The sequence below is a fragment of the Medicago sativa genome, chromosome 2, assembly GCF_051527215.1.
Source record: "Medicago sativa cultivar Bolivia chromosome 2, Bolivia_mono, whole genome shotgun sequence".
In the NCBI taxonomy this organism is placed as follows: domain Eukaryota; kingdom Viridiplantae; phylum Streptophyta; class Magnoliopsida; order Fabales; family Fabaceae; genus Medicago; species Medicago sativa.
Genome location: NC_140750.1, coordinates 53,477,867 through 53,498,936, shown reverse-complemented (window position 1 = coordinate 53,498,936; position 21,070 = coordinate 53,477,867). Strand labels below are relative to the sequence as shown.

Genomic DNA, 21,070 nt, shown 5'->3' with positions numbered 1-21,070 from the left:
TCATACTTTAGCAGGGGCATCAAGATTACATGCTCCTCACCAACAGTTTGATTTGATTCCATCTTGTATTGAGACTCTTTTAAGAAATGAAATAATATGAGTTTTTGATGGTAAAAAAAAAAAAAGAAATCTGTTTTTGTTTAAGCATCTACCTGAGTTTGATCAAGCTTAACTGTAATGGAACTTATAAAAAGTCGGTAGATCTTGTTGGATGCGGTGGTTTGTTACGGAGATTGGTATGTGTGATTCTCTGAATGTTTAATTGAATTAGGAGAACCTGCTTCTCATCTCTTAGTCTTTAATTTCATGTGAGATTATTCTGAGTGTTATTACGTTTTTAAAATGAATTTAATTAACTTGAATAGAACTTAGGGGGAGCTTACAAACCTCACCTTAAAGAGCTATTGGACTTAGGGGGAGCTTACAAACCTCAGACCCAAATAGTCAACTTGTTAATTAGATTAACAACAATTGAATTTTTTAATACAAGTGTTTGTCATCATCAAAAAGGGGGAGATTGTTGGAACAAAATGTGTTTTACAATACCACTTTGAGTTTTGATGATAACAAGGTATTAAAAATGGCAATTGGATATGCTAATATTTGTTCAAGTGTGCAGGACCATAGACAAAAAATTTAGTGTCTTTAAATCAAGCATAGGTTCTGGAAGAACAAATGAGAGCAATGGAATCTACAAAAAGGAAGCTTGTGTTGCAAGAAAGCATCTGAAGAAAAGAGAGTCTGAAGAGAAGAGGTTCTGAAGATCATCAGAAGCAGTCTCAACAGAAGCTGTCTACCAGAAGCTGGTGTCATCAGAAGTTGAAGATCATCAGAAGCTGAAGTTAGTTAAATGTTGTCATTTTGATTGCACATCATTGCAGAAGGAATAAAAGCCTGGAGCAATGGCTATTTTAGAGGAATTAGAAGGCATTGGATGCTTATTCACTGAATAGCGCAAGAAAAGGACATAGTACAATTGTACAACCACTATCTCCACTACTCTGTTTTTTGTGTCTGCAATAGTACAAGACAACGGCTGTGACTACACTGGCAATTCTCTATACAAGGAATGGATTTGAAATTGTTCCCTCCTAGGACAATATCCAAATCAAGCAATAGATCATTGGTGATTATCAAGCTTCAACAACGACTCTTTTGATGTGCTGGCAATCGACAACGTCTCTTTCACACCTCTATATAAAGGAGCGAAGACTTGAAGATTTCCAAGAGACTCACAACAATTTTACAAGTGTCAAACCTCTGCTGAAATTGTTACACATCAAGTTCACTTAGAATTTTTTAACAACTTTCATATCTTAGAAATTCTAGAGTCTTAAAAGTCTTATCTGATTTGTATTTTTGAACAGCGCTGATTGTATATCAAGTGTTCAACCTCAAACATTTTCTTTGTACTTTTGTTTGAATAGAAGTCTCTTGCAGTTGTGCTTGGGCATAGGAAGTCTCTTGCAGTTGTGTTTGAGCATAGGAAACCTGTCGCAGTTGTGCTTGAGTAGTTTGAAGTCTCTTACTTGCAATTGTAATCAGATATTGATTTTAGTGAACTCGTCTTGTAAGTGCAAGGAGGAGTGGACTACTTCCGGATTGTGGAAGGAACCACCATAATTGCTTTGTGTCTTTCTTCTCTCTCTCTATCTTTACTTATCCGCTGCATTTAGGCTCTGAACATTGCATCAGAACCTGAACTCTATCAGCTTATGATCAGTGAACAAAGTTTTAGGAGAAGAAAAAGAAAACACAATTCAACCGCCCCTTCTTGTGTTTTTCTCACCTTCAGATTTATGTTGGAAATTTTATCATGAAATTGCATATTGTGGAAATTGATGCTTAGAATGTGTTTCTAGGGTTTAATGTTGAAATTGTAACTCTTTGTAGAGATTTAATTGATTGCGTTGACATTATTATAAAATAGAAGAAAATGTATTAGTGTAATGAAAACAAGATTTAATTCGTGGGGTGGAAAAATTGAAGAAGGAATGTTAGGGATGGTACATAGTTGTATGAGCTGCGTACGCTGTTGTTATGTGATTAGGGCTAGAGCCGGGAGCGTTTGGGCAGTTGTGAATTACTTAGGAGTTGGTTACAACTGTAGTATCGATTATCGGTTATAATTAGGGGTGTTCGCGGTGCGGTTTGGATCAATTTTGAGGCAAAATGTCAACCGATCCAAAATAAAAATCACATGCGGTTCGGTTCGGTTTGGATGAGTATTCTAAAAAAATCCGAACCGAACCGATCCAAATATATGCGGTTTAATTTGGATCGGTTTTTGGATGTCCAAAATGCAAAATATATTTTTTTATTTACTCTTTTTTGAAGAATATAATTTTTTTATTAATATTAATATTACACAAACACGGTAAAATAATAGGTTTGATGCAAAATATATTAAAAAAATAAAATTATAGTATGAAAATTATCGATTATTTTTGAAACATATGAAGTAATAATAATATAGATTAAATTAGTGCAATGTATAAGATTAAAATTTAACAAACAACATAATAATGCAATCTATAATACTAATAAAAGAATAAATAAATATTAATATTTATTTTTGCGGTTCGGTTTGGTTTGGTTCGGTTTTGAAAAAGTTATCCTAAATCCGATCCGATCTTAGCGGTTTTTACAAAACAACATCCAAACGCATCCAAATATATTCGGTTTTTTGCGGTTTTCTGTTTTTTTGGATCGGTTTGCGGTTTTATTTTGGATCGGTTTGGATTTGAACACCCCTAAGTTATAATTACAGCTAGAGAAAAGATTAATCAAACTGAAGTTTGAAGTTAAGGGGCATGGAAGGAGGGAAAAATAGTTGTTTGTGCATGACCGCGGACGGCAGTTAAATTTGGAAAATAATATTTTAAAAAATAATATTTCAAAATATTGAGAGAAAATGCTTTGTATTCATTTTTGTTTAGCACTCACAAGCTGGTTTTGTGGGGTTGTGTTAGGCCCAACCACAATTTCTAAGATTTTATATAGAAATTTACATTTCCCGTTTTAACTTTAAAAAAATTTTGATATCGCGATTTATTTCAAGTGAAGATCAGTTGTAGTGAATATATGTGGATAGACTAAACTACATACTCCCTATAATAAACTATTTTACCTTTACTATTTTTGGTTTGTTGATTTTAAGTGACATTGAGAAACTAATAAGAAACTTCTATAGTTGTCAATGTCACGTAAGAAAATCTTTTGTTAATAAGTTAGTTGTCATTATCCATTGTATGATTATTTTCTATGCGATTTTCTTCAGATTAGTTCCAACCTGTTTTTCATATTGCCTTCAAGTTCTTTATGGAGATTTTTTTTCTTCTATGTATATCAGTTTACTAACAAAGGAACATCTGATCCTTATTCATAAGGGAGGGAGAAAGTTGGGAGGTGGCTTTCATTCCTTGTATTATGAATTCTTTTTTAAAAGGTAAATATTCCTTAAATGCAACAATCAATTATTTAAATCATTCATGAAATATATTAAAGTAGTGTTGCATTAATGCGCATTAGAAAAAACGGACAAAGTAATGTTCTATAAAAATTATGTTACATTCATGCAGTTATCTACATCAAGATTAACGGTTTATGCATTTTTATAGAACATTGTTAATCTTTGTGTATGTCAATACATATCAAATGATTTTAGATTTTTATAAAAACTTGGATGAATAATATATATGATATAAACTTACAATCCAACGGTCAAATTTAAAAAATATGTATCGAGCAAAATAATATTGAGCGGTGTAATATTAGTGTAACATTACATCGATGTAATTTGATCTCTCATGTATGTATGTATGTATGTATGTATGTATGTATGTATGTATGTATGTATCAATGTTTGGTGAACAAGGTTAGAAATTCATTACTCAATCTGATGCTCTTGGAAACAATGTTGTTTAAGGCTAAGTAAGTTTCCTGGTGTTATTTTTGAAATAATTGGCCAAAATCCTTCTTATTTGTGGAGAAGCATATCATCCACATGTGCTCTCTTAATGGAGAATTAAAGGTGGGGAGTTTATTGAAACCAAATGTGAAGCAATGGAGTGAGGAATCGATCAATGTGGTTTTTCTTCATGATAGTAGAGTTTAAAAAGCAACGGTATAATTATTGATGAATGATGTAATTGATAATGATTATTTTAAAGATGATGTAAACTTATTGCTTATTTGAAAACTCAAGATTTCACCAAGAGTAAAGGTTTGTAGAGAGTGCTTACCTTCAACGCCAATTGCAACGCAACGTATTACAGTGATTGTGAAATAAAAATAAAAAATAAATTGCCAAACCTCTTCATAACTTGTTCGTTGAGAGGAGTGTTGACGAAGATAAGGTTTGTAGGACCATACTCATCCCTCATATTTATACATATGATTCTTTTAAATACCTTTGCTTTACTTTTTTAGAAGGGATGAACTTGATATGAGAGTCCGTTTTACAATCTTTGAAGTAACTATTTCGAAATAAAAGATATTGCGAAAATAAATAATATCTTTTACTATTGTAAAATTGGGAAAAGATGACGTAACTTTTTTTGTTGGGTCTTGCTAACTAGTGTCTTAAGGATAATGGTTAATGATTCCTTGAATAGAAACTTTGTCTTGAAAATACAAGTTTTAAATTTTTTTTAGCAATAATTACACCACTTTTCAACACAAATTTACTTATTTTAGTACTTTATCCAATGCTCCAAGAGCAATAGTTAGCATTTCCCTTCTTTGTTATATCTCGTATCAGAGATGAACGATTTAGGTCCCTTATTGTTTATGTACTCTTGAAAGTGAAGTTACATGTTTTCTTAAAGCTCTCCAATGGATGATGCAAGATCAAGGCCTACAAAAATAATTTTGACTTTTTTTTTTTTGACCGAATAAAAATCATTTTGACTTAAATAATAAGACTGTTAATTGTCTTGGTAAGCCTCTTGATCATGTCTCTCAATTGAGTGGTACTTTAAATTCTTATAATCTTCTTAGTTCTAAAACTATGGTGTTAAATTTTATATTTTTTAAGGAAAACTATGGTGTTAATTTTGTTAGACGGTTAACAAATAGTATAACTCACTCTTAAGCAAAGTAGGCAACATTTACAACTGATATGCGTGATTTTTATCGTTCCCCGCTTTTTATTTCCCACTTATTTTGAATGAAATACATTGTAACTTATTCTAAATAAAATACATATTATATTGTAAATAAAATACTTGGCTAGTGACACATTTTTTTGAGTACTTCCTTCGTAAATAAATTATTAAACCAAGCACGTGCCACATGTTATTGTTTCTAAAATAAGTGAATCCCCCCCACACATATTACTTGGAAGGTCATTGCTGATCAATCCCCCATGTTGCTCAACCTATCGGAACATCACTTCTGATAGGCATTTTTTTGCTTACTGGAACATAGCTTCTGATAGGCATTTTTTTGCTTCGAAGTGTATCGGAACCTATTTAGCTTCTGGTTGTCGTTTTTACTGATTTTTAAGCAAATTCGGAGGGCTTTTGAGCAATTTCCTCGGAACATACATCTAGTAAGAAAAATAAAACAAGGAATGGAACCAATATATATGGTTTTTTTCAATAATTCCAATGGTATCCATATCACATGCTAGCTAGCAATTTTCCCCATACAATTTCAAAATATTTTATCTAACCAGAGACATCGTACAAGAATAAATTGTTAAAGGGACAATAAATTATAACATGGTGTCAGTAGTCTACCAGTACTAATTCCACAATACCTCCCAAGGAAATTCATGAACTATATAAACAATCTCACATGAAACTGATGCTACTAGTTGTCAATGTCCTCTTCTTTTTGCATATTTAGACTTAATCACCCTTTTCAACCTAAAAAAAGAAATACTTAATCACCCCTTAACAATCATGACTCCATCACAAAAGACCAGAGATCAAATTTTCTTCAATAGCAGCATTTTACCGAATGATTCATCGTTTTAGACTAGAATCGGTTATCTGACCATGTTGGTTAACACCATTCTCGTTCAGATAATCGACAAACTCATCAATAAGATACGGCCAAGCACCTTCGGCATCATAATCAGATAAATTTGAGCTAACAGTCTGCATAAAAGAACATAAATATAGTGTTAACTTCATAAAGGTAACAACATAATATCATCAATATGCCAGCCTAAGAAAAAGGTACCACTTGCATTGCCATTAGGCATGGCAATGGGGCGGGGTGGGGACGGGTTTTGCCTTCCCCATCCCCATCCCCTACTCCCATATACTTACCCATTACCCTACCCATACCCAACGGGGATGAGAAATTGAATCCCATCCCCGTCCCCAATGGGTTTGGGTATTCCCGCCCCGTCCCCGTCCCTGCAGTGAATCAATTTTTTTTAACGAAAAAAGATTTTTTTAAGCTTCAATGGTAATGTTCTAATGCATTATCCAAGAATTTGCGCTCATTTTAACATTTCCTTACCGAATAATTCGGTTGCTCCTTTAATCATCAATGAAAGTTCTTATATCATGATAGCTATCAAACCAAATAACATTACATATCGTTATCAACCCCCTCAACAAAAACAAAAACATGACATTTAAACATTCGGGTAGGGTTTGGGTATGGGTTCGGGTTGGGTACATATATCCCCGTTACCCGTCCCATACCCGTATTATGAAATCGGGGAAAACCCAAACCCATACCCAAACCTAGTCAAATCGGAGAAAACCCCTCAAATCGGGGATGGTTTGGGCGGGTACCCATGGGCACGGGTTTTGTTGCCATGCCTAATTGCCATCTTTATATACAGTAAAAGTGAATACAAATTCTTCTTGGTCTATAGACAGTGACATGACGATGAAGACTTACAGCTGACATGGCTGGCAATAAATACAGCCACTGATGTAAAATGTGATAATTTTGATTTTTTTTTTTTTGTAGAGTGTAATAAATGAATAAATATCCTTCTGTATCAGCTAAACTATTCTCATAAATTGCAGTTTGTCCTAGTGTATTGTTGGTTCCTTGGTTCCACATGCCAAGAAAGTGTATGGCAATAAGTAAACAAAGATCACTGATGTAATCAGGATTCAAAATGTTTAAAAAACAAAGTTGTTCGAATGCTATTAATAGCTACTGTTTGCAAGATGGTCAAACACAAATCATGAGAGAAACGACATGGAAGGATAAATGTAGCCACATTTACTTTTCCTTATTATGATTCTGGATATTTAGTCAAGACATACACAATATACAAGCAGTGAACACGCATAGTTAAATTCATGCAGCATAATATCCACATTAAGGGAGGTTGCATCCATATTATGAGGGTGTCGCCTATTGAAGTTATTCTAAAGGTTGATAAATTGTGAATTTACCTTTGCAAACTCCAAAAGCTGAGACCATGTATCCCTAGATATTGCTTTGTTATGCCGAGCCTGAGTAAGTAGCAACGAACTTTTCAATTTGAAGTAAAATAAACAAGCATTATCATACCAATAGAAAATCTTCTAACTTGCAAAGTGAAAACTAAAAAGGTGTATAATTAGGCTTATTACCTGCAAGAATTGGCACCAATGTTCAACCAGAGGCCACTGCTTCTCAGCAAATAATAATTGCCACATCCCAATAGCTGTATCCAAAGCCAGAGATTTTTGACCCTGCAAAAAGTAAACTTGTATATTACTGTTGTGTGGTATTAGATGGTAAAAGTGAAAGAACCAATACAGCATTGGAATCAACTAATAATTTATATACAATCTGTTTATATTATGGATAAAGAGAGGAGAGAAAGAATAATGAAGACTAAAATATTGTTGTGATTGATGATTTATTTGCTGATAAATAATCAGATGATACTAAAAAGGTTACGTACCAATCCCTGTCTTAGAATTCATAGTTGGGCCTAACACAACCTCACAAAACCGGCTTGTGAGGTGAGGATTTCCCCCACTTATAAACACATGTTGAGGCCATCTTTTGTCCGATGTCGGACTCTTTAACACTGTGTAGAGATATGAGGCTCTAGTCCTAATCCTAATTGAATAGGGGGGAAAAATCATGATTATACCAAGTAAAATGGAAGGGGCAATTGAGTCTTATGCATGAACTAGTATATTTTATTCGGTTCGAATAGATTGCTTAAATTAGTATAAGCCAACAGGTCATCACTTACTTCCATGCAAATAAGTTAAGCCACACAAAGAAGGGGAGGGTTAACAAGAAGATATCAGTTCATACCTTCTCTTTTGCCCAGCCAAAAGCAAAGTTATATATCTCGCGAAATTTTTCTGGACAACCAAAAACAGAAAATATAATTTCAGATCTTCAATTTATCATTGGAGATGATTTCTAATGACAAATGATAAAAATTGCATGACTAAGACTAATTTCAAGCCATGATCTGAATGCCTAGGGTTCATACGTTCATCTTTCAGCTCAGAGCGCATATATGGTATCTTTTCACGGAATTTCTCCAGAGAATCAATCCTGCAATAATTTTATAAGAGCTTCAACCGGGATTGTGTCATTACAGAAACAAATTTCATTACAAAGTTACTATAAAATTCATACCCCAAAGATTGTAAGCCTTCAATGAACTCCTTTTTGGAAAACTCACACATAGTGCCAGCCTTCATGTGCCATGAAAGAACTAACTGCAAAAATGTAAACATCCCCAGTTACCTAAAGCATTCCAATGGCCCTGAACTCTAAACATAATGGAAGCTTTGTAGCATCATTTTTTTAAACAAAAAGTACAAACACCATTTACAAATACAACAACAACAACCAAGACTTATCCCACTAAGTGGGGTCGGCTACATGGATCAAGTTACGCCATAGTGTTCTATCATAAACCAAATTTGGATCCAACTCATTGACCTCTAAATCCTTTCTAATGGTTTCTCTAATAGTTTTCCTAGGTCTTCCTCTACCTCTTTTAACTAGACTCTCCTCCATTTGATCTACTCTTCTTACCACGGCATCTGCGGGTGTTCTCTCTACATGCCCAAACCATCTAAGCCTATTTTCTACCAACTTTTCTACTATAGGTGCTACCCCCACTCTCTCTCTCTCTCTCTCTCTCTCTCTCTCTCTCTCTCTCTCTCTCTCTCTCTCTCTCTCTCTCTCTCTCTCTCTCTCTCTCTCTTTAATGGTGTCATTCCTAATCCTATCATGTCTAGTCTTACCACTCATCCAAAGCAACATCCTCATCTCCGCTACACTTACTTGATTCTCGTGTTGACTCTTAACCACCCAACACACTGTACTATTTACAAATATAAAAAAAAAAAAAAAAAAAAGGCAACCCGGTGCACTGAAGCTCCCGCATATGCAGGGTCCGGGAAGGGGTCCCACCATTTGGTGTATTGTACGCAGCCACCCTGTTTTTTACACAAGAGGCTGTTTCCAGGACTTGAACCCGTGACCTTTCGATCACATGACAACAACTTTACCAGTTGCGCCAAGGTTACCCCTCACTGTACTATTTACAAATATTGCATAAAAATTACCAACACTCCAATTACAAAATATTGCACATTCACAATATAGGGACCAATAATCATCCAGTTGCACCAATGAGTGTGAGGATTATTATTCTCCATTGCTACAAATAATGGATCTTTTTTTTTGAAGAAACTAAAATGAAATATATTAACAACTGGCACTGAAACCTCTTAAGCACAAGGTGTACTCAAGAAGCCAACCCACAAAGAAACAACCAATCAATTCATAATTACATCAGAGAGGTCAGTCAATACCCAAACACAGTAATGGGTTCGACCACCAATTATGATTGCCATATACAAAATTGACATTATGAGCTTTAAGCCACCATAAGGAATGATATTTAACCTTTTCTAACAAATCTAACATGGATCTTATCGTGCAATGTTTTGATATCTACTGGAGCTAATATATATTTGGACTTTTTCCTAGAAGAAAATGATGGATTGTGAAACCATCATAAACATTTCTGCATTTCATCTGTAACTTACTGGCCACCTATATTTTACAATAAAAGAAATTCTGGCCATGAAAAACCATGTGAAGCTTTCACTTCTCAGCTATAACCACCCTCCTATCTTTTTCATAGTTTCACAATACCTACTGAATTTTGGTCATTACGTATTCGTAACTTGGATGATAATTGTTCAAACATTTTCTAAAGTTTGATTCATTTGACTATATTAAACGAGGAACAGTAAATAACCATGAAACCATCCATGATCTGAAAATGAAATGATCTCAAAAATATTCATACCATTACTATGTCTTGAGGATCCACCTGCACATGACAAGAAAACATCAATTAAACTTTGAATGAATATGGTCTTGACATTCTGAAAGAATCAAAACTCAAACATTGGAAATGTAAATAAGAGAATAAAAATCTGAAGTACAGATAAGATGTAAACAACTTAAATGACAATATTTGACGAGACTAGGAAACAGAGATTATCAAATAGGCATGAACATGATGCCAGTAATCAGCGTCGTGTCTGACGTGAATATGATGCTATTCACAAACAAGATAAATAATGTAAAATTCAGTTACAATAGGATATGCTAAATAGAACAATAAACAAGTTGACTGTTGGGACTTAGAATAAAGGGAACACATTAATAATCCAATTACATTTTTATCCCTACTTTTACTATTTCATTAGCCACTCCTCATTCCCCGTTTCTTTTTTCCATTCACTGTTTCTTGTTTATAAATCTCTTTCTTCTTCTTTCCTGTTACAGTATCATGAAAATTGACTACAGCAGTTGCAAATGGAAAAACACATAGGTTTCTTATTTATAAAACTCTTTGAACTGATTAACACATAGGTTTCTTATTTATAAACCTCTTTAAGATCGATTTTGAATTATATCTAAAAACTATTGATATCGAATTATATCTAAAAATACGATGAACAGAAATTTGCAACTAATGTAACCTACATACGCTAGAAATTAAATAGATGAATTTTAACATGTATCCTATATTATTATTGTTTGATTTAAGCTGCCAAATGGAAATACGGTAGTTGCAAATTATGCAAGACCCGAAATTTAAAAATGTTTTGTTCTTACCTTAATTGTGGTGCTACTAGTGTTTATTCCTTTACTTGTTTATTTTGTGCTATTTATGAATAATGTCAAAATAACTACATATTGATTGAATTGAGTTGAGAATTTAACATAGTAATGTTTTTAAATAAAGAGTAAAAATGGAATAAAAAAGTTATAAATCATTCTGTTCCATTCACTTTCCAAACAATGGAGTGGAAAATTAATTCTATTCCGTCGTAAAATATCCAAAAAATAGGATGGAACATTTATTCCTCTCTGTTCCGTTCCACTCCGCTCCATTCCGTTCTGCTCCGTTAGTTTCAGGTTATCCAAACAAAGCCTAAGTAAACCAAGTGTAAAGTAAAGTCATGGTTTTCTTTCTTCTCTCTTATGTCCACCACTCTGATTTATCTTAATAGTTAATCAGATCAATCCCCTAATCAGATCCCTAAAAACTTTGAAAACCACTCAAGTATTTGACAGCAATTCTTTTCCAAGTTTAATCATAAATAAAAAATAAAATACCTAAGAATTTACTGCTTCAAGTACTGTTCACATAAATCCTTCCGTGAAAATTACATGTGAAGAGTTATAAAGATACTAAATCAAAAACACGAGAATATAATTAATTAATTGCAGTCTGAAGCACCAACCTGGATATCATTGCAAAGGAGGGTGATGCCGTCTGCATAAATCATATCAATATATTTATCTGTATGAAAATTAGGGGAGTGAAGGATTAGCAAACAGTCATTATGTACCTTGTTCTAATAAATGATAATGATATATTAATGGGCAAGGAATAACTCAAAATAAGCAACTGGCAGCAGCAAAGATATAATGTTCATATGAGAGTCTCAGCCCACAAAACAGGGGACCTTGATCAACTTCTTTAATCTGAGTTAACACGCAAAATTTACAAGATCTTGTATCTAATATTTTTTTTCACATCTCTTATACTCAATAAATGAAATTTCCTATTAGAAGATATGAACTAAAGATCTGAATATTGGGTTGTATCCAAGAGTAATTTAAAATATCATATATTATCTCTTACGGTAGATTTCCATATTTCTTTATATTTCTTATTAATTTAATTTTTTAATCAGGGTAGATATCTAGTACTAGTATAAATAAGGGTTAGTGCTTAAACTTCTGTATAATATCAAATGCATAGCCACAATTAGAAGATTTTTTCTTTCTCATCCTTCCTAATCACATTTCAAAGGTTTTATAATTATGCATGAAGACCATAATCACAACTTCAACATGGCATCAGAGCAACACATCCTTCATGACCTATCAAGTTATTGTTCCATACCGTTGCCAAATTTCAGCTACTATTTCTTTCTCATAAATCTCTCTTTTGTGGGATATCTGTTTGTCGCTTCCACGACCTATCTCAAAACCCTTAAAATATTGTCCCACCATTGTATTCTTCATTTGCCAACCTCTCCCATATACAATTTCTCCTTGGTTGTGAGATGCAACTTGGCCTCAACTATTCCAGATGCAGTTTGTCCTTGGTTATGTCCCAGATTGGCTTGTCCTCTACTCTATTCTCAAACCTTCCATTGTTATGCATGTTATCTTTTTAGTGATGATGTTTGGCAAATTTTTCTTACCAATGAGTCATACAATGATGATTCACACCACCGTACCATACAAATGGTGATTTTTTCCCTATCAAGTTGATAGGTTATATTGTGTTGATTTGTTTTCTTAAACCTTCCATTGATTTTTTTCCCCAAAACATGATTTTTTTTTTCTTATTTATTTTAAAATTAATTGGGATTTGGAGTCTAATACAAGTAAGGGATAGTTCTCAGTCTTGTGAGTAAAATAATAATCACAATTCGAAGTATTCATTCCTTCTTTTGTCAACTTAATACTTTGAATCAGTTACATTTTCCTATGGATATAAGTAAAAAGAAAAATTGCAGTGAGAGAGAATAATTGATGTATACTATTAAAGATTCAGAATATCAATATTTGAAATGCATGAAAACTATGATGTCCAAATAGAGACGCTTTCATCAGCATAAGGCTACAAGGAGCTCTAATTATTGTTTCCTACATATTTCTAGAATGACATCATCTAGCCACATCGCAGGATGCAGAGTCAGTTCTGATTCCATGATGCTTTATCTTAGAATGCTTGAAAGGCATAATTTAATCTGAGATAGGGATGAAACACACCCATGTTCTCTCAAAATAACAAAAAATTTATTATGTAGTAAAATTTACAAGCTTTCCAACAGGCTTTCAATCTGAAGGGAAATAAAATTTACTATGGCTGTCTGTCAACCACCCTATACATGTAACACTATCATTGCGTTTTCAATCCTTTTGCCATGTTTACCGAGCCATTGAATGTTATGCTTATGGGAGATTATAAGTTGATTACTTGCAATTATAATTATTTTAGAAGCTATAGGTGTCTCAATATTTTCACCTTCATTGCTAACCTTTATATCTATTGTATAGCTCCTCCAAGTGTCTAGTATCAGTGAAGGTTCTAAGCTGAGGCTGGCTGTAAAAATAATCAAATGCTCCTTCAAGATTCCAATCACTAGCCTTCAGAGCCTGCATTGCCACTTTCTCGCTGAAAATACAAAATTAGATTATCATATTGACAGCACCAGTTTAGGATGAAGCTGACAAGCAATTGTATAACACATACAATAAATTTGATTGAATCGGCTCACCAAACTAAAATTCACAATCAACATAGAATGCAAAGTTAAACATGATTGATATAGAAAATAGAAAATATTATTCAAAGTTACAATGATCCAGTGTTGTCAATTGTGGATAGCAGAAAGTAGCATATTGTTTAAATTCCGCTAAGCAGTAGTTATATAGTGCCACTAGCGACTATTTGACAGCATTTTGTAGTAAATAGCGTGTAGCAAACAGTAGCGGTTTGCCAGAATTCCGCTATGCTATAGCAGTAGAGCGCGACTATAGCTGCTATGTAACAACATTGCAATGATACGAAATATACAAACACGTGTTCAATCCAAGATTGGACACAGATCCCACTCTCCCCTCTCCACCATCAATAAATAAATACCAACATATACAAAATCAAAAGGGTATCTAATTCTGTTTTATTTTTAGACCAAATATCAAATTCTGTGGTTAAAAAAAATGATAAATATATATAACCGCATTAAATTCTATAAGTTTCTCATGCAAGTGATAAATCAACATATCCACCGAGAAAACGTGAAACTAAACAAAACAAGCAACTATGAGATTACCTAGCTCCAGTTATCGTTACGAACTGCTGGACTTTATCCCGATGACCTCTCCCCAATTTATGCTGCACAAAGAATCACAAAACAATTAATCAACACAACACACATCATAATTACATCACTAACAATTACAAACGGCCTGTTTGGATTGACTTATTTGAGCTTATCTACCGACATAAGCTTTGTGATACTGTTTGGAAGAACTTGTGAAAACAGCTTATGCCATTTTTCTTACACTTTTTTCATGTTATTATCATAAATGTTCCAAAATAGCTTATAAAAAAACTTATAGCATATACAAAAACAATTTAACTTATAGCATATACGAAAACAACTTAACTTTATTTTATCTTTTACTAGGGGAATATCTGGATAAACAACCTATAATCAATTTTTATAAGCTATATTTAACTTATAACCGCTTTTAGGTATAACTGCCAAATCCTCAATTCTAGGTCATAAGTTCTCCAATACCGAAAAAACATGTCTCAAACAGTGCCACAAAGCTTATGCTAGTACTAGTAGATAAGCTAAAATAAGGCAATCCAAACAGACCCACAGTTTACATCAGCTTATACACAAGTGCTTATTAAGCGCTTGTGTTGTATATAAGCTGCAAATAAGTTGTCTATCCAAACAAAATCCTAACAATATTAACATCCACCACCGACAAATCATTAAAGCTCACTTTGAGCATCATCATCAATTATTACAACATGCGAATCATTCAATTCAAAACAATAAAAAATCACTCAAACTGATTCATAAAAATATCAACACACAGAGCAACTACTTGTATATATTTTGCATATGTAAACAAACAAACAAAAAATTACATTAAAAAAATACTAAGAATTTGAAGAAAAATGAAGTGAAAAAAAAGGTGAATCGAAGTGAAAGGTGAAGAACTAACCATGGTTTGAGAAAGGTGGAAGAAACCCTAAAATCTATGGAGAGCGAAGATCTGCGATTGAGAAGGAAATTAGGGTTTTGGGATGAAATGGAATTTGGTTTCGAATAGAAAATTGTGAAGTGAGAAGGAATGAAGGGATTATAGTTTTTGAACAGTGTAAAGTGTGGACCCTACTTACCTCGATTTCTTATGTTCGAGTAGGCCTGCCTGTGTAATCAATCAATGAAGAGTATAAACCATTTTTTTTTTTTTAATATAATTTGGACACCTTTCAAATTTTTGAATGAATTTTTTCAATAATGATTTTCTTTTATGTAAATTTGGTATCGCTTGCATGTCTAAAGCTTAGATTCGAACTCACGGTCTTGATTATGATAGAAGAGACACGTATTATCTCATCGAAACTGTATTATAACTCTAATTTAATTGATCATGTGGTCCTCTAACTTATTTGTTGTTTTTCATTTTGATCTAAATTCAAAAAACATTCTTACTCAAGTATACCTCCGTTAATCAAACACGTCCTTTTTATCAAATGATTTATTCCCCCGTTAGCGAGTGCACATGTGGCCTATCCCACGTGACACGTATAAAAGGGATGTTTCATTTGTAAAGAGAGAAGTACCATTAATAGAAAGAGGAAGAGAGAAGGGAGAGAACACGAAGAAGAGGAATCTGAGGACGAAGAACACGAAAATGGCAGTTGAAGACGTCAATTTTGATGCTTTTGGAAAGGTTGGTTTTTTCTCACCTTTTTAATGTTATGGTTAGGGTTTATTGGAATTTTGGTTTAGGGTTTTGTTGTCTAATTTTCTGGTTTAGGGTTTGTTTGTTTTCTAGTTTTCGTTTTTGTTTCCTGTGTTTGTTGTGGTTTTGGGTTTTGCTAAAAATCAATTTTTTAAACAAGTGTTCCATAACATATTCATTCTTTGTTTTCTCCATTGCTTTATGTGCAAAAAAATTAAGTAGGCTTAGTTTTTTTTTTTTTCAATTTGTAGGCTCTGGATTGTAGATTTGTTCTTGTGCTCCACCGTCGTGGTGGTGGTGGGGGATGGTGAGTTTCGCCATGTTGAGGTGGAGAATGTGGGGGCTAATGTGGGAAGTGGGGGTAGCTGAGGTGGAAGATGTTGAACTTGAGCTGGATGACGGGGACACTGGTATAGGTGTTGGAATTGGAACAAATAAGTTTATGTAGAGACCACTAAGAGGGATGAAAGAGTTGATGGGGGCCCATAAAGGTTAATGAAAGAATAAATGAGGGGCCCCACTGGTGTTAGCTTTGTCGTAGATCTGGATGGGCCAAGCAATGTAGTTAATGAGAATGCGTCAAGGAAAGAGAATGATGTGAATGAGTCTACTAGACTAGAGGAAGATTTTATGACTGGGCTTGATGATGAGTTAGTAGATGAGAATGAGTCAGACTGTGAAGGTGAGGATAGAGAAGACAGTGCACTTGACATCAACCTTTGTAGAGGAAGATAGAGGGTTGGAAGATAACTTTGGTTTTGAAGTAGGTGAAGAAACACATAATCAGGGTGAAGATAGGGTTTGTGATGAGGTTGCTGAAGTGACACCTAATGAGGTTTTAACTGAACTAGGGCAGAGGAAAGAATGAGAGAAGAGAGGAAGTCCAGGAAAACAAAGACAAAACTTGAATGAAGTTGTGTTCGAGGACAAGGTTTTACTTGAGCAGATCAACACTAGTGAGAATGGTCAGTCTAGTATAGTCAAGGATGGAGGATTGAGTGACGATGAAGAGCATAACAATGATGTGTTAGAAAGTGGCTGTGAAAGTGAAAATGGTGTTGGAATAAGAAGGGTCTTGTACAATTCCTCTAAGTTTTGATGATAACAAAGTATTGAAGAACAATTGGACATATTAATATTTGTTCAAGTGTGCAGGATCATATAATATATCCATCAAGTATTATTAAACAAATATAAAAGCATCAGAAGCACAAGAGAAGCTCAAAGACTTTGGTAGAAGATATGAAGAAAGGTCAACAAGAAGTCAACACATTGGACTAGAAGAAAAGGACGCCTCTCCAGAAGCTGAAGAGATCATCAGATTTTGTAGAGATCGCCAAACTCAGAAGTTATAGCAGGACATAGAAGATCCCATCAAACTTGGAAGACCCTTCAGACTTCAAAAGCACCTGAAGGACCCAGACTCCACGTCAGTTTTGCCGTCTTCTGTAGTTGTCCACGTCAAAAAATTTGAACACAGTTTTGTCTTCTTCTGACCACGTGTAGAAACAGACAAATGACTTCATAGGCAAAAAGAATGAACAAATACTTCATGTTTCAGCAAGAATTTCCACTGACTATCCAATGGAATTATCCATATCTGGTGATGGTTTAATGTCCTTGATCTGAAGCTTCTCAACGACTCTATATGCGCTGGCACTCTTCCCCAACGTCTCTCAAATCCCTGCCTATATAAGGAGCTGAAAACCATGAAGACGACCAACAAGACTCTGCGATTTTAATTGTGTCATTACTCTGCCAAATCAAATAGCGCATAAACATTTAGGATTTTCATTTTTGATTATTGTATCATAGAAATCCTAGAAGTTGTAAACAGTTTGTTCATATTGTTCAATTTACTCCAAAATTGTTAGATCCAGTGTAAGAACAAATTTGTTTATATTTGTTGTAAACAAATAGAAGTATCTTGCTTGTTAAGCTTAAACATCATAAGTCTTTTAGTGAAACCTTGAGTAACAGAAGTCTCATTCAGTTGTGTTTGAGCAATATAAGTCTCTGGGTGAAACCTAGAGCAACAGAAGTCTCTTAGGGGAGCCCTTTGAGTAAAAGAAGTCTTTTGGCTACGTGCTTGAGCATTAGAAGTCTCTTGGAGTTGTCCTTGAGCAGTGGAAGTCCCTTGGTAGTGACATTGTGCAAAAAAGTGTTTTGCAAGGGTGCTTGAGCATTGAGAAGTCTCTTGGAGTTGTCCTTGAGCAGTGGAAGTCCCTTGGTAGTGACATTGGGCAAAAAAGTCTTTTGCAAGGGTGCTTGAGCATTGAGAAGTCTCTTGGAAGAGTTCTTGAGCAATTTGTAATCAATAGTGATTAGAATGAAATCCTTTGGAAGTGCAAGGGGATTAGACTATTCCTGTGTAGTGGGAGGAACCAATATAAAAATGCTTGTGTATGCTTTCTTTCTCTCTTTGTCTTTTATATATGTGTTCTGTTTTTTGTTGCACTCAAACTCTGTATCATAATTTGTACTCATCAGATTCTGAACAGCTTTTAACACTTAGAAAAAGTTAGCCAGAAAAATCCAACACAATTCAACCCTCTTCTTGTGTTTTTCTCACATTCAGATGAAAATGGGGATGAGAGGGCTAAGACTAAATTCTCTACATTTAAGCTACCTGACAATATGGTTGACTATAAGTGGGAGGTAAGAACATATTTTCTGTCTAAAAAAGATTTTTAAGAAGCCATTAGAACATATTATCAGTATGGTTATGTAAATTATATTTTTTTCTAATTTATTTACCCAATCAATAATGTTTTCTAGAAAAAATACATTGTTCGAGACGCAATAATAGTCATCTCGTGCTTGGCACAAGTTCAACAAAGTCGAAGCATTCCTTAGTGCAGCGAGAATTCGCAAATAACAGTTAATGTTGATCTTTTCATTAAAATATATTAAAATTACTTTCTACATTCAAGTTCAATCTAATTATATATTGATGTATGAAATTTTAATATGTCAAATATGTTTATAATTCTGCATGTATCTAGACTTATAGATAATGTTATATTCGCTCTAAATATGCATATATCAAAATAAAAATAGAAATTAAAAATTGGTAAAAAAAAACATCTATTTGTGAATGTATTTTTTTTTACAATATATCTATTGTGATTTGATCGACATTAATTGAGTATACTCTAACAAATCATTACATTGAAAGAAAAAAAAAAGAAAACAACTTAAGTTCGATGAAAAAAAATAACATTTCATTGATTAATTGAATGAGTTTATAAAATTACTCCATATCTAACCTAGGATATGTTTCAAAAAAAAAAAAAAATTGGTTAGGATATGATGATTTTTTTTTTTTGGTTACATGAGAAACGAAAAAGAAGAAAAAAGAAAAGAAAAATAAGGGATTACTTCCTTACAAAGGACACCCCAAGAGCATCAGCTAGCAAAGCTAATGACAAACTAGAAGGAGGCGTTTGGAGCATAATTAAAGGATCTACATTATTAGCTCCCAACTTTGCTAGCACATCTGCACAAGCATTCTTTTCGCGAAGGGCGTGATGAAACGATATTGCCCAATCTTTCGCCATGAAATCTCTAATAATCTCTAGCTCATTCGAATAATGATGAAGGATATGATGATTTAAAATTAAAAAATAGTAAATTATTATTATTGATTAATTTTAAATCACCAAATCCAATCCAACCCAAATCAAATGTTAGGATGTGAAGTAATTTACAAAGATTAAACATAGCCCTAATCTCTCTCTTTCTCACATTATTTTTAAATTTTTAAGTTATTGATTATAATTTTAGTTAAATATTATTAAAATAGGTACACCACTATATTATTTAAATCTTATTTTGACTTTTAGATGTGTAATAGTATTTTCCCTCAAAAAAAAAAGATGTGTAATAGTATTTAGTTGGAAATAGAGTAAATAAAAGGAAATTTTTGAATGAACATTGACTTATAATTTTTTTTTGGTCAAGGACTTTTAAAATTTAGAGTAAATTACAATCCCCTCCCATCATAGATGCTTGAATTACACTCCCTTCCCATCTTATGTTAAAATATACACTCCCCTCCCCTCTTATTCAAAACATATTAGAAAATATTTCACTCCCCTCCCTTGAGTGAAGCTTGAATTACATTTCTCTCCCCTCTTAAGTTAAAATCTACGCTTTAGTCCCTCAATAGTTTTTTTTTTATTTCTAATAATCTAGAAAAAAAATAATCTAACACACTTCAAAGAAAAATAGTATTGCGGGTTCATTTTAATATAATCAAATTTTGAATACATATCTTTCTCTATTTTTTATTCACAATTTCATTAACATATAGTTTTAAACCCTATTATAAAATATGAAACAACCCACAAAAAAATTAAAATATTTAAAAAATTACTAAAGTCGATTAAGTATGGTTATTTAAAAGTGAATTTTATACTCTAAATTATAAAATTAATAACAAAAGATTTAAATTTAATTGTAATTGACATTTAGATTATAAAGAAACAAATTTATATTTTTTAAATGGTGATTCAAAATTAATATATATTATAAAAATATTTATTTATGTTAAAATAGATTAAAGTGAAGTCCATATTTAATTATTAAGGGGGGAGTATGTAATTCAAGCATCTTATGGGGGAGGGGAGTATAAATTTTACTTTTCAAGGGAGGGGAGTGTATATTTTAACATAAGGGTCTGTTTGGTTCGAGAGTTTTGGAGGGGAGGGGAGGGGAGATTTTTAATTTGACGTGTTTGGTTCAATTTTTAGAAGGGGAGGGGAGGGGAGGGGAGATGAGCAAATTTTATTGCACTGTCAAAATTATCCTTATATTAATTTAAAATCTCAATATTATCCTCGTAACAACATTTATTATTATTATTACTAGTTTAGAGACCCGACGTTGCCCGGGTTAGATATTAAATAAGTTTTATAAGTTTGTGTGCACGAATACACATGTCAGTATATTAGATTGAATTTATTTAAATTTACAATTATAATAATATCATAAAAATAAATATAAATATTTCAAAAAAAAATTAAAAATAAATATAAATGATGAGATGAATGTCCAATGCAAGAATAAAAAGTGTAACAAAATC

The 21,070-nt window shown here is 33.2% G+C and overlaps 1 protein-coding gene across 2 annotated transcripts; it reads right to left on the bottom strand.

Moving 5' to 3' along the window:
- Nucleotides 1-5,576: 5,576 nt before the first annotated feature.
- Nucleotides 5,577-15,358, bottom strand: LOC146948880 (defective in cullin neddylation protein). 2 transcript variants are annotated; one of them, XM_085745054.1, is made up of 12 exons: nt 15,238-15,358; nt 14,328-14,389; nt 13,530-13,666; nt 11,715-11,773; nt 10,265-10,288; nt 8,572-8,654; nt 8,423-8,487; nt 8,239-8,288; nt 7,557-7,658; nt 7,377-7,436; nt 5,965-6,107; nt 5,577-5,873 (listed from the first exon to the last, which is right to left on the bottom strand). In XM_085745054.1, exons 1-11 carry the CDS (start codon nt 15,238-15,240, stop codon nt 5,973-5,975), a joined length of 780 nt encoding a protein of 259 aa, XP_085601180.1. In that variant the 5' UTR covers nt 15,241-15,358; the 3' UTR covers nt 5,577-5,873; nt 5,965-5,972. The 2 variants fall into 2 exon arrangements, with proteins under 2 accessions (XP_085601180.1, XP_085601179.1); XM_085745053.1 differs by having other exon boundaries at nt 5,577-6,107.
- Nucleotides 15,359-21,070: the final 5,712 nt, after the last annotated feature.